This window comes from Diadema antillarum, unplaced genomic scaffold (assembly GCF_040938485.1).
Source record: "Diadema antillarum isolate AM-2024a unplaced genomic scaffold, OU_Dant_1.0 seq00001416_RagTag, whole genome shotgun sequence".
Classification (NCBI taxonomy): Eukaryota; Metazoa; Echinodermata; class Echinoidea; order Diadematoida; family Diadematidae; genus Diadema; species Diadema antillarum.
The window spans coordinates 451,717-466,910 of NW_027272168.1; the positions used below are offsets into that span (position 1 = coordinate 451,717).

The 15,194-nt window shown below is 39.4% G+C and overlaps 1 protein-coding gene across 1 annotated transcript; it reads right to left on the reverse strand.

Annotated features, from left to right (window-relative positions):
• Positions 1-253: 253 nt before the first annotated feature.
• On the reverse strand, positions 254-14,029 carry LOC139709235 (V-type proton ATPase subunit S1-like). The gene is made up of 9 exons (XM_071621188.1): positions 13,876-14,029; positions 7,619-7,745; positions 6,348-6,425; positions 4,980-5,170; positions 4,190-4,313; positions 3,355-3,578; positions 2,396-2,464; positions 965-1,187; positions 254-490 (listed from the first exon to the last, which is right to left on the reverse strand). Exons 1-9 carry the CDS (start codon positions 13,971-13,973, stop codon positions 281-283), a joined length of 1,344 nt encoding a protein of 447 aa, XP_071477289.1. The 5' UTR covers positions 13,974-14,029; the 3' UTR covers positions 254-280.
• Positions 14,030-15,194: the final 1,165 nt, after the last annotated feature.

A 15,194-nucleotide genomic window follows, 5' to 3' on the forward strand; every position in this document is an offset into this window, starting at 1 on the left:
ACATATAAAACTTTATCCACAAATATTGCATGATCAATAAAAAAATTTCACATTCTAGTACCTTATTCATATTCTGCACAAATGTACTCACACAAAGATAGATATATGAACAGCGAGAGAGCATGAACAGAAACAAAGATGGAAAAGAAGCAACAAGCGGGTAATAATAAAATCAATCAGAAATAGGTAAATAAAGACAAACAAACAGAAAGGTGGAAAAGACACGAAGATGAAGAGAGGAATTGTTCTGACAGTAGGTACACTGAAGATATTATTTTTATCATTCTGCTACATTGATGACCAGGGGCTTTCCCTTGGGGTCATCAAACTTGTCCATGACTTTGACATTGGCCATCATCGCGACGGCGAAGCCGACGATGATGACGACCATGAGAGTGGTGAGGATGCCCATCCAGATGCCGGGGGTGAAGTACCCTATGCAGTCGTTGGCTGATGAGAACTGGTTATTTTCTATACCAATCGGTTGCAGCTGGGGTTTGAGAAAGGGATCGAGACATAAACACATAAATATGAGAAAAACACAAAATATTTTTTAAATACCCGTAGAAAAACACACACAGATTTCCAAGCACAGGTTCATTATTTTGAAGAATACCACAAAGTTTTGTTTTTACTGACTGAATTTATGCTGCCTTGCACGCTCTTGCTCATCATGAAAATTTGAGAAGTAGAAAGAAAAACAAAAACCAACTGATATTCCTATGTTGGATGGTTATAATATTTCAGTTGAGAAAATTGATTGTGATCTGTCTGCAGTGAATGAAGTATTTTTTAATGAGAGTGCATTTTGGACTTATTAATCATATGGTTTTTTAGGCATCTGTTTAAAAGAGACTTAGTAAAATTGCTGAAGAGAAGTCCTTTTGCACATAGAAGAGACAGCAGATGCTTGTACAAAGGCTAAATCTAAAAAGGAGGACATGAAACATGGACCTTAGCGTACCTGAAAATTATTTAGCATGACATTGAGGAAGTAATTCACGTCAGTCTGGTTATCCTGGGCGAACGTTGTGTTCCCACAGTGGTAGGACCAGCCAATAGGGGTTATGAGGTCATCCGGCAAGGAGATGCTCTCGTTGTTGGTGCCTACCAGATCCTTCAGTTGGTACACGATGGTCGTTGAATCAACAAACCAGTAGTTGTTGATAGTCTTGTTGAAATTCATTCTGCATGGAGGAGTCATGGGAGAATGTGGTAACTTGGGAGTAAAAATATACTCAATACTCTATTTGACTTCCAGAGAAAACATAAATAGGCAGATGGGTTTAAAAGTTTCTTTGGAAATCGGATGTACCACGAGACAGCTTTTGGAATATTAGACTTTCACAGGTTGGTCACAAACATAAACGCAAATTAGATCAGGCATTTACATCCTAAAAATTATTTTTCATGAAAAGTACACATTCAACTGACTTGTTACCGACATACGTTACAGGTAATATCATTCCCCCTGCTTTCTGAAAGAGGCAAGTCCCATGCTCTTTCATTATGCTAGAAAAGTGAAAATATGTTAAATTTTCTTTTATATTGTTGTATCATTTCATCACAAATTATAGTAGTCCTTCCTTATCAAGCGATGATGGTACCAAAACTTTAAAAATTCATAACTCTTTTAATAATCAACTGCCCGATTTTCCTCCAACTTTCAATGTGTGCGACTAATATTCCTGCTTTATCCACATTGATGTTTGGGCGTTGGTCTTCTTTAACTTTCTCGTTTCATGTCAGATTTTAAAGAAACTTCTATTCACCTTTCAGTTTGATTTATTTTATACTCTTTATCTGATGGAATCAAATTGAATATGACATTGAATATGACATTGAATATTGAATATGGAATGGCCTTTCAGCTTAAAGGGGATGGCTAGTAACCGATCAGTGGGAATCGGTGGGAATGCTGAGGGATGATTGTTCCAATCCTTGTGGGATTTATTTAAGAGTACATTATATATCTACTGTTGTGTGAAAATTATTTGCTTCAGAACGGTCTCATATTCAAGTAATGGGCAGATTAATGCCCCGTCACTGACCAGGGACGCTTACCTGGAAACATTAAACTGCACATTACTTGAATATGAGACCATTCTGAAGCAAATAATTTTCACACAAGAATAGATATATAGTGTACTCTTAAATGAATCCCACAAGGATTGGAACAATCATCCCCCAGCATTCCCACTGATTCCCACTGATCAGTTACTAGTCATCCCCTTTAACCCTTTGTGCTCTTTGAGTCCCCCATTGGCACTGACAATCCCCCAGCATTCTACATGCTGTCCAAAGTCCCTGGCAAAGAATGGGTTAAGGACCATTGTCCAACGAACGACATGTGACAATGGTGACCAGTGGACAAAAAGCACTGAATCCAACTCACGAAATGGAGACACTGGTGATCCACTCAGACCCATTCTCGTTCCGCAGATCAGAAACACTGAAAGTCAGCCTGTGTAAAGGTAAAATAAAAACAGATACGATGCCTTTGAATTCAAACATCAAGTACTGAAATGTAAGAATTTTTCGCAGCATGAAATTTTTGCCACTGGCATTCAATGCATATAGTGTAGACAAGAACTTCTGCATGCACTTTAATTTCGCAAAGTTGGCTCTCGCGAAATTCGCAAAATTAAAATGCACACAAACGTTTCTGGTTTTAAATTACCTGGTAGACTACCTCAACTATTGATCAACAATGCAATATTTCCACCAGAGTTGCTACAAATAATACGCACGATGATAAAGTAGCCTATTAGAAAAGATAACTTCATATTCTCATACAGGGGACAGACGTAATTACTTTTTTACTTTTACAATATCAATAAAAGATTAAAGGTTTGAGTCTTTGTGATGAAATTATTTCATGATGTGTTTACTTCGTTTACAATATTGCAAATTTCAATCTGCCGTCTGCACTGTCATGACATCCTGAACATCACTACATAATACACAATTACACAATAACAAGTGATAGATTCATAAGTGTAATAGCATCAAGAAGGCTAAACTGAATTTCATGCCTGGAAAAAAAAAGAACAGCTATAACATTCCATACATCCTGAAGAAGTGGTCTCCAAATGTTATCATGATAGGAAAAGTATTTCGGAATCAAATGGGCAAAGTGCTGAAAGAGGATTTCACAAACAAATTTTGGCGAAATTTGAGCTGACAACCTTTTCGCGGCAAGAAATTATCGCGAACTGCCACTGGAATTCAACGGATACAGTGTAGACGAGAACTTTGTGCGCATTTCAATTTTGCAAATCTTGACTGGCACAAAAATTTGCGGGACTAAAATGCACACGAACATTGTTCATTTCACAGTACTTGTCAACTTACTGGTATGTGAAGTTATTTTCACAGACACCCTCAAAGTTCCATCTATCGTTGGGGAGCACAAGAGTTCTGTTGATCGCGCCATTCACCATCAGCTCCACGGTGATATTGTCGGCAAACAGGTAGGCCATGCATCCGTCCTGAGAGAAGTTGATGAAAGTGAAGTTCTGGTTGTCTGCAGTCTCTGTGGCCTCCAAGAGACGACGACCACTGGCGTGAGACGATTGCTGCTAGCGCCATTACCGTGGATGAAGAGGGACAAGGGAGAATGAAGAGGTGACCATAATAATCTTTCATTAGAATTGAACACATGTTTCAATGAAATGTATGGCCTGCACAGCACTGACACAGCAGGCGAGAAATTAAAAAAAACATAAGACCTAGGTTTTCTAATAAATGCATGTTTTCTGTCTTGCACAAAACACTGCAAAATTAATCTCCTCTCTTTGTAGGTGCTTGATTCACTGTTTTGGTTCTTTTTGTCCACTTGATAAGATGTCATTTGACAGTCAGCACTTCAGTGAAATTCCGCCAAAATTGGGTTTCATACCTCCAACCATAAAAACACATACTCAAACATCTGATACCAAGATTAATTCTATTTCCAGATAGCCCAGATACACTGTAATTAATTTGTACTGTAACTGCGTCATCCTCCTTCCCATACATTGACATCATGGCTTAAAGAAACCCATGTACACATACAAACACACACAAATCTACGTACTACCAAATTATATATTATCAGATCCAGCTATGATAACACTGGCAGCATAACTACCATTAAGTTGTGTTCAATTTGAACACTGAACATGTGATTATGCACATCTCTGATTACCTTTGACATGTCATCAGCAGAGAAGATGATAGTGTAGGGGACATCATCTGATTTGGCTCTCAAGCCGTGCATCGCTGACTTGACCAGTCCATCTGCCGCCTGCAGCTGCTCTTCCATGGAATCACTTTGATAATCAAGTTAGCCAGAAAGAAACATCAGGAGACAGACAAACAGACAGACAGACAGACAGACAGACAGGCAGACGGACAGACCAACAGACAGAGAGGAAGAGAGAGAGAGTGAGAGTGAAAGAGCCCAAAACCATACAAAACTGGATACACTTGCAGATACAATGTATCGAAAATAATATCAACCTTATCAATCACCAAACTCCATGCACTGAATCTTGAGTCTCCCCAAGCAACCATTGGTAAGCGTGTCCAACTACTTGGGTGACTAATATAAGAGAACAGAAATATTACATTTGAGGATGCTTTCTCATCTGTATTATACACTTCAGTGCAGTGATGATAATGGGTGCTCATATATGAATAATATCTCTCACTCTTTTTGAAGGGTTGTAATTGTGCTCAGCCAAACTGCATTCTTAAGTTCTTTGCGGCCACTTCTTGCAGACAGTAGCCAAAGCTAACATATACCTCCACAAGTATTTAACAGACTAACTTCAGATTATCATACTAGTCTGAGTTAGTACAATACAAATCAAGAGTTTCATCTACACTGGATTTATAGACCAATATGTAAATTCTTGAGGGTCATAGTGATTTCAGGGAGATTCCCTTTGACTCTGGTAAAGTCGGAAGCACATAATCTAACATGTACTACTAACCTTGGTGCGACTCTAACGATGACAAGGTTGGTTCTGCTGGGGCTGATGGCAACAGAACTGAGCTCCTCTGGGTCAGTGAGCTCTGTGACCTCTCCATTCTGACCCTTGACCTTGGAGATGAGGTCATCCACCAGGCTGGATGTATCAGTCTGGGGCAGCACTAAGCTGGATGCTGCACTTTCCATAGATGACTGGACCCAGGAAGAGTGAACAGGTATTCACCAGGTATTAGGGTGTGCATCCCATAATTACAAATTGTACATGATTAGTCAAATACGAGCACACAAAAATACTCAAGGAATATACAGTAGGTGTATGATTATCGCACATTTGTTATGTTCACCCTGGGCGTAACATTTGGCTGTGATCTCTGATCAGAGGACTGAATGGCAAATAATACCAGTTTAAACAGCAATTTCCATAGAACAAACAAATGAAGAAATTTCTGTATTTTATGCAATAATAAGAGCAACATTAGATGATATAAATGGATACTTCCTAAATGCAAATGGAGCACAAAGCCACGTTGTTCTGGGGGAGATGCTGTGATGACAGCTACAACGTATCATATGAAAATTCCAGTTTGACAGTATGTGTTCTATACAGTACTTTGATTAACTCACTAAACATAACAGATGATGACCATTGCAGTCAGGAATGTGCAGAATGTTCCAAACTCAGGGTTTGGAATGCTGTAATTTCAGACCTTTTAGATGGATCATTCCAACCAGACCCACCACTGCCAGTTATCATTTACATGTTGATCTTTAGTAACGTTCAGACGGTGATCCTTAACTTCAAGGATGAGTTCGTAGGTAAGTATGGGTTGCCAAGTATGGAATAGTGTCTTTCGTTATGAAATCAGTCATTTTGTCACCAAATGACAATTTCATCAATTCTACAATTGTAATTTCTTTGATGAAATTGACATTCTGTTGATGAAATTGTCATTTCGTTATTTACAAAATAGCAATTTCATCAACAGCATGACAAGAGTGCACAGGCAGACCTCCATTACTATTTCACAACGAATGAGACCATGCGACACTTGGCGGCCCATACTTATCTACGCGCTTATCCTCGAAGTTAAGGATCACCATCTGAATGTAACTGTTATTGAACAGTCAAATACTGTACACACATGTCATAAATTCTTTCTTTTGATTACTGAAGTCCCTCCATACCATTAGTCAGTTCTGCAGAGACACTGACCCAACACAGCTACTTCTCAGTATATTTTATTCAGCATTAAACACATTTTGGGTAGAAAGAGGATGCACCATATCAAGGCTTAAAAATCAGAGACCTGACACATTAAATGAAAGATCTTTGGCCTGCGATGAGAAATCCACCAACCCTGGTACTTACCTTGATATTTGGAATGACACCACCCTGATTTGATGAATCGTAGGCATTGCCATAGCGTGTCAGGTCTCCAAGTGAAAGCTACGAGAGTGATAAGAGTGAGAGAGAGAAAGCAATAGAAATATGCAAAATTTATGAGCTGGAGTAAACTCCTGACTGACCTCTCAATATATTATTATTATTATTATTATTATTACTATTATTTATAGTGCGCTTTTCCCACAAGGCCCAAAGCGCTTACAATCAATTCAAAACATGTACGACAGTATGTATAATTGGATAAATGTTATATATACAGCTACGAACTAGTTGCTACTGAAAAGATGTGTTTTCAAGGCTTTTTTGAACACACTGACTGATATAACATCACAAGAAGTCTCATTCCTATAACACTTTGTTATCTACAGTATTAAAAGTGATAGATAGCATTGGACATTTTCTGTTGGCATTCTATGCAACAATGGATGTACAAAAAGATTTATTCAGACCTAACTAAGAAGGGAAAAAATGAAAGTAGGAAAGTTCACCAAACCCACCGCAAGCATCGTTGCTGTAATATGAAATTGCTGAATTATATGAAATAAACTATACAGTGTACCTGGTCCCTATCTGTTTTTTCCATTTCCTTTCTGCTTTTCACACATTTGAACTTTTTTCCATAATAAATCTAGAAATGGTATACATTCAAAATTCCCTTTTTGAGGTAAGAACTTGAGCTCAGCGAGTTGACATTTGAAATGTAGAGAGCTTAAAATCATCTGACGTTGTAAGAATGTGTACAGGGTACGTACATCAGAGTCATCTACCACTGATTTTTTTTTTTTTTAATTTCCTTTTTACAGCAGGTGTGTACTCTTCAAAGCTAGGGACATACCTTCATTTGGAAAATCTATCCTACAGAAGAAGTACATGTACTACTAAATTAATATTTATGATCGGCCTTAGAAGACAATGCTATGCAGCAAAATGATCAAACAATCGATTTCAGTTTTTAACATGTCAAGGCCAAGGAAATGTGTAGGGAAAATGTCAATCTACTTGGACATTGAAGTTGAACATTGTAAAATGTACATGTATGAACGTAGGCCTACATGTACATTGTATGTGTGTTTCAACACAAAATTATTTCTGGTAGTTGTATACATCCTCAGCTGCCTTCATATTTCGTATTTAAGTTATGAATATGAACCTGCTGAGGATGGTCATACTGTAGTTGATGGTCACACTCATCGGTCAACCCTACATATACATGTCATATATACATCTCACTGTACCTTGTCCAGCAGAATCAGGACGATGACCTTGACATCTTCCTGAAGGCCCTTGTCTAGGAAGTCTTGGCGGAGAGAGTCTTGGGAGATCTCCTCTCCAGCTGAGATTTGCCTTGTTGAGAACAGGTCACTGTGAAAATTTGAAGGAACATGATGATAATTTCAAAGTAACAGCTCAGTGTATAGTGAGGTGCCCGCACCTCGTCAGGGGCCCAAATACCGTCACCCCGCTTAAAATTGTTTTAAGCGCACTGAACAAAAATTTATGCCCAGGACTGTTTTCAGTACGCTTGAAACTTGGCAGGGCTACCACAACCAAGCAAATTGTGGTGAAAACCGAACAGTTTTCGCAAAATCTGAAATTTTAATCGGAATACGTGTTATAAGTATCACCACTGTCCCCGCACGCATCTTTTACATGTATGTCTATGGGAGCATCACGGTCACCCGCACACGTCTTTTGCGTGCTTTGTCTAGGGGAGCGCGGGTGACGAGTTGCGGGCCCCTTCCTTAGCCCGCAACTTTTTTGCATTGTTCGCGCTTAACAACGATAGCTGCAAATTTTCGATATCGATCAGTGAACTTGTGATTCCATTGGAATTTTCAGCATTTTTCCTGTATGTGAGTTGGATTTCAAAGAATTTCAGTGGCGAAATGTGATTCAAATATGCGCAAACATTAACTATGACGAGATGCGGGTCACCCAAGTATACTGTTTGTTTCAATGAACATTTGGATATAGCCATCACACCCTGTTGTGGATATTATACAGAAGAAAAACAATTTTAAACAAAATGGTATTCAAGTTTCTTCATAATGAAAAGTGAATGCACAGAGTGAGCTACATATCATTGCAAAAAAAAAAAAAGAAAGAAAGAAAGAAAGAAAGAGGGGTGAGATAAAGCTTTGATTTCACTATCAACCAGTCAATCAAGCACTAATATATATGCATGCCCCAACTTGCAGGAATAGATTTTACTTCATTGGTAACTAGAGAAGTACTCTGAAAGCGCAGACCTCTGCCAAGCATGCAGCTCATTTCCACCACTGATCTTGTTCTTCCATAGAGATGTCAGTGATTTCCACCCTTACATACTTATAGCATTATGTGCTGAAAGTTGCCCGATTTCCCGATATAGAAGCCTTTGTTACATCATAAACGCTCAGCTGCACAGCGTGCCTTGCCCTAGCAGAAACTAGAGCACGCATTTTAGTGTGCGCTTGCAAACCTCAACTACGCGCAGCCTGATCTCCCAAGTTCATTAACCCTTCCTGCCAAAATATCAAAAATCCTTCATAAATTCCCCCAAAATTCTCGGATCACTTCCCAAATTTAATCATCTGTTACTCGTATCATTCTAAACCTTTCCTGCAAGTTTCATCCAAATCCGTTCACTACTTTTTGAGTTATTTTGCACAAGGACAAACTAACAAACAAACAAACAGACAAACAAACCAACGGTAACAAAAGTATAACCCCCCTCCCTTGGCGGAGGTAATGAAGAGCTCTGCATGATATATAGAAGACAAATAAACACTTGAACATAACCAAGGGCCAAAGTCCAAATTTTAGCTATCACCTTTGGAGATCCTTTGTGACTGAATACAAATAAAAATCAACATGATAATCATTAAAATTACTATCTACATTTCAATTTCATATACATAACACTTCCCTAACAGAAGAAAAAAAAATCAGAACAATTTTTCTTTGAATTCTCTCTAATGGACTTGGGTCTTTCTGATATTCAGGTATTCCATTGCATGTGCTGTACAATACATTCAATGCAGGTGATCAATGTGTCCACAGAGTGACTGGTTTCAAAAGTAGCTCACTGGTTTTACTTCCTGACATGTTTGCATCACTACTCTGTCACTTCCTCTGCTTTTTTGTCACAAGTAAATTTGGGTTGCTCTGGCCACAGATTATGTAAACAAGATTTCAATGAATTTGTGGCTCTGTAATGAGCAATTTGGGGGCTTTGGTACAAGTTATCTAGGTTGATATCATTACTTTCTTGTTGCCCAGTTCAGCAATGAAAAGAGTCAATATTGTATTCATTTTTTGGTACTCAAAAGTTTTACTACAATGATTATTTTTAGGTGACACGCTATCGGCGTATCACCTATTGTGTTTGTAAAGAATGTTGACTGTTGTTGCTAGGTAGGATGTTAAAATATGGAAGCTATTGTATAACAGACTTCCTCATACTATGCACCATGATCATGACAATTTTCTGTCATGCAACATTGTAAGATGTAAAGCTTGATAATCCTGCAGTCAGTGAAGGGGAAAGATACAAGTGTACATGATATTGCGCAGTGCTCGATGTGTCAAAATTGCGAGTATCAAGTACTGTATACTCGGTTTTTCATACTTCATTTTTGCATGAATCATAAATTTTTGCTCGGCCCGGAGGGTCAGAAAAGGGATTTTCTTTTCAGGGACATAATTAAGCAGCAAAAGAATTTGTCAACTTCAGAGCTGGGAGTATGTCCACAGGGGTGGACGGTTTGGTGATCAAAATGTATTAGAGTCATGCAGAGAGCTCTGAAGAAATTCACAATTCTGAATTAATTAATGAACCTTCTCCCCCCCCCCCCCCCCCCCCCAAAAAAAAAAAAAAAAAAAACATCCGAGCCCCTCTTTTGCTGCTTAAAGGGGAAGGCCAGTAACTGATCAGTGGGAATCAGTGGAAATGCTGGGAGATGATTGTTCCAATCCTTATGGGATTCATTCAAGAGTTCATTGTATATCTATTGTTGTGTGAAAATGATTTGCTTCAGAATGGTCTCATATTCAAGTAATGTGCAGTTTAGTGCTTCCAGGTTAGCGTCCCTGGTCAGTGACAGAGCATTAATCTGCACATTACTTGAATATGAGACTGTTCTGAAGCAAATCATTTTCACACAACAATAGATATACAGTGAACTCTTGAATGAATCCCATAAGGATTGGAACAATCATCTCCCAGCATTTCCACTGATTCCCACTGATCAGTTACTAGCCTTCCCCTTTAATTATATTATCCCCCAAAGAAAACCCTTTTTTTCTAACCCTCCGGGCCAAGCAAAAATTCATGATTCATGCAAAAAATATGAAAAACAATGTACTTGATCACTTAATTGTCCACCCTTGTGCACAAACCTATAGGAAGCCTCCCGGTTTTTTTTTTTGTACACAAGGGGTGAACAGCTTAGCGATCAAATATATTGTTTGTCATACTAGTTTGCATAATGTATCATTACCATGAATTTTTGCTTGGCCCGGAGGGACATAATAGGGGTTTTTAAGAAAAGGATATGGTGGGTTGAATAAACGCTGATTCGCCTGTGCAACAAGACTGTAACAGTTAGACCTCTACGGAATCATCGTCCCACTCGGAGATAGCGCTTCGGCCAACATTTCCATAGGAAATGACAATAAAATGGGGAAAGAAACCACCAAAAGCTGTCTCAAAATGCTCGGTTGTGTGAGTGGCAAGTTTCGCAACAAAAACAAAAGGAATCTTTTCTTTTCAAAACCACCGGAGCGTAAAATCTGTCAGTAACATCAGCTACGTGTGGAATACGAGATGGCCAAGCATGCATGTTCACGCTACTAAACTGTAGCTCTACTAGGTTCTACTATGGACCTACAAATTGTACTACACATGGATATATCCATCATTTTGTTAATTAATGCATGCCTCTGTCTATGTCAAGAGTGTCACAGCAACATTTTAAACATTCTTCCTTGCTTTGATCTTAATGATCTCCGCTGCCAGCAAGCCAGAGCAAAACACAAGGCAGCTTTGAAAACTCGATAAACAAAATGCTCAGGAGATGATAATAACTGTCTTAAATCAAGGAAAATGCATGTTCAGTTGTGGGATGTATCAGTATATCACCGCTCAAATATCTTCATTTCTTTTTAGCAAAATGTAGATACCGGTACTTATAAAGGGAAAGCTAACTTTTTTAGCTAATTGATTTTAATATGAATATGAATTGTAGTAAAGTACCCTCATTTTTCATCTTTCTTAAATTTAGCACATTTTTCCAGAGTAAAAAGAGACAGTACATGAAGCAGATATGTGGGCTATGTCACACTATATTAGGAAAGGTAATTAGTATGTGTGAGCAATATAGTGAGCGAATCTTCCCAGTAAATTACACGAAATTAGTCAACACGAAATTAGTCATGTTCAGACGTTTGCTGCTTCTCAGACGTTTCTGAATGAAAAGGCGCAGCAGCCAAAAGACTGGAGTTTGGGAAACAATTCCTTTGTCAGTGACTATGCATGAATCATGATTATGCAATCATTATTTTCGAGACACCTGGCTTGTACTGTAGAAATGTCTAATCAGGTGGCACCGGATCTCGTACTTCAAAGTGGTTGGATTTGTTGAAAGTCCATTCGTTACAGGCCCACATGGTTCTATGTAGACCTAGTCTACATACATGTATGTACAGTCAAACCTGTCTATAGCGGCCACCCAAGGGATACGGAAAAAGTGGCCGTTATAGACAGGTGGCCGCTATAGACAGGTAATCCAACTTTGTGTACATTGCCTACATGTACATGTATCATCATTGTATACATCTATAAACACTTACATGTACATGTATGTGTGTACGTATGCACACGTGTGTATCATGCATAAAACAATGCCGGTGTTTATGAAATTGTTGCACAGTACCGTAGCATGTGCACAGTCATGAAGAAAAATTAACACTAGTGCATTATTGGGACTGAATAAGTGATGAATGCAACGGTGGCGATCACTGAACGTTGCCCAGGAATGACTGGCACGGCTAAAAAGCAGAAAAACACGCTGAATTATCGGCTCGGCTACGGCTCCATCAGGTTTTTGGCCGCTATAGACAGGTTAAAATCTACCACGGGAAACAAAATTTGTGGCCGCTGGCCGCGTTAGACAGGTGGCCGCTATACACAGGGTCTTTAACATGGCTTTTCTCTCGGGGGGATTTTTCAGTGGCCGCTATAGACAGGTGGCCGCTATAGAGAGGTGGCCGCTAAGGCAGGTTTGACTGTATATAGACAGGTATGGGCTCTATGAGAATGTAGGCCTACAGTACAGACCGGACAGCATGGATATATATGACCTAGACCTAGTTAGTTTTCCTCAACTTCTTAATTGCTTCATTTTCTTAAAATGGTTTTAAATTCATTCTTTTCGTCTTTTTTTTCATTTTTTCCATCTTGTCACAAACATTCATCTGTTTTAATTGTAAGTTTTCTCTCAAAGATCTTTAGTTTTTAGAGTTACTTCCATTCCAACTCCACAATCAATACAAATTCCATTCCTGGATCACTATCAAAATTTAAGGAATGAGGTGTTCTTCAAAATTCAGACAGAGTTCATGTCAGTTCGGGAAACCCACTCACAAGGGGGGCCCCTCCTTATAAGTAACCCGTCCCCCTTTAAAGTAACCCCGTCCCCCTTATAAGTAACCCCCGGGGCACCCCTTATAAGGAGTCTCCACGCTTTTTTGCAATGCAACGCGAAAATGAAAGGACTGCGGCAATTCGCTTGATTATGTCCATAAAGCTTCACAAGTTTCCTAGTTACTCACGAAATTTGAGCAAAATCGGTTTGAGGCATCATATCTAAAATCATGGATTTAAATGCGATGTCAAACGACCCATGCGAATGCTGAAATGCGAGCGATTACTGGCGCGAGTGTCGCCAGGCGCGGCGGCGCGGCAATGCTTGAGTGCAGACGTGGCGACTGAGTACGAGAGAGTCTCCGTACTCAGTACTCAGCGTGGAGACTCCTTATAAGGGGTGCCCCGGGGGTTACTTATAAGGGGGACGGGGTTACTTTAAAGGGGGACGGGTTACTTATAAGGATCTATAGGGGCCCCCCTTGTGAGTGGGTTTCCCGAACTGATGTCAATATCGACGTTTGATGCAAGTTTGTTTACCCAACTTTTTGAGTTATGTTGCAAACAGACAAACCACGCCGATGATCACTTTGACTTAACCTCCTCCTTCCCTGGCGGAGGTAAAACACTCCAAACTTGCAATCTGCTGATGATCGTTATCAATAGGAATGAATGCCAAGTCACATGACATGACAAGTACAGGACCGTACACACTGTACATCGTTGCGTTGTACGTGTAGATGTCAATGCAATAATGGGTCTGGCCACTGCATGCACTGGCGCTCGCGACTGGGCAGCTGGGACAGCCCAGGCTGGGTCACAGTGGGTGTGTATTTTAAAGAGAAAAATCGTAATCATGATAATTACCGAGTACTCGACCACGCGATGACTGGGACACTGGTAGCGTTGCTCACAGAGAAAACGCTGATTGCAATCAGCAACACGAAAAGGGGCGTCTTTCCCATGCTTTAGCGGGTGGTTTGATGATTTTGATCAAGATCGACTGGATTGCTTTGGTGTGGTTATGAACATGACGGATTCCTACACTTATTATTTATTACATAGAGATTACACACTACCAAATTAAGCGCACGTAAAATAGACGCGCACGGCACGTAGTGCGCTCTGGCTATGAGGGACTACTCTCTCTATTTTGCGTTTGTACACTCGTGGGCGGGCAGGTGCGGGCGCCATTTTAGGAAGCAAAACGACCCAAATGACATCAATCATTTTGATGTAGCGAACTCTGCCTTCCTTTCATTTTCTTCATTACAGCGGTGTAACTGTGTTTGTACTTTGCAGGCCTCAAAATATCACCAGAAGCATCTTTTCTGTCGATACATAAAAAACATGAAGTAATGTCATTTACTTTTCAATCTGTAGTCCCTCAAAATTTGTGTTTGAGCTGACCAACGCCGTCTATCTCTTTCACTCTCTGCCCCGATCGTTATCAGGCCTATCAACAGTATAATTATGGTGATGATGATGACGATAATGATATAATGATAATAATGATATTATTATTATTATTATTATTATTATTATTATTATTATTATTATTATTATTATTATTATTATTATTATCATTATTATTATTAACAATAATGCTAATAACAATGATAAGAAGAAGAATAAGAACGAAGAATAATTAAGAAGCAAAACAAAACAAAATTATATACCGGTAGTTTACCAACAGACGACACCATGGTGTGAATGGTGAAATTTAGATTACCAAAAGAGAAGGGCAAATGGAGGGGGACTCGGAAAGAACATGTTTAAGGGATTAAAATCCCTTAATTGCTAAAAGAGAACTGCAAAGGAGGTACACGTCTCCAGGTGGGGAAGAGAAAGCTTGCATGGGGCACATAGCATGATACACCGTTGAAACTTAATTAGGCCTATACCATACACAGGGGCCGGCAGAGCGTTTTCAAAAGTGGGGGAGGGGGGTACATCCGGGTTTCATGAGCTAATGACAAGCAACAACAATAACAACAAAAAGGGTCTTCAGCTCATCTTTCTCCTTCCACTTCATGTTGACAAGTAAAAATAATAACATAAACAAAAACAAAACATAGCCTTACCGTGCTCACACATCACGGTCTCTGTCTATTTCTTTCTAGTGTCACTTAAGATTATTCCTTTGTATGGTGAAAAAAAAAGTAGGAGGGGGGGGGGAGGACCCG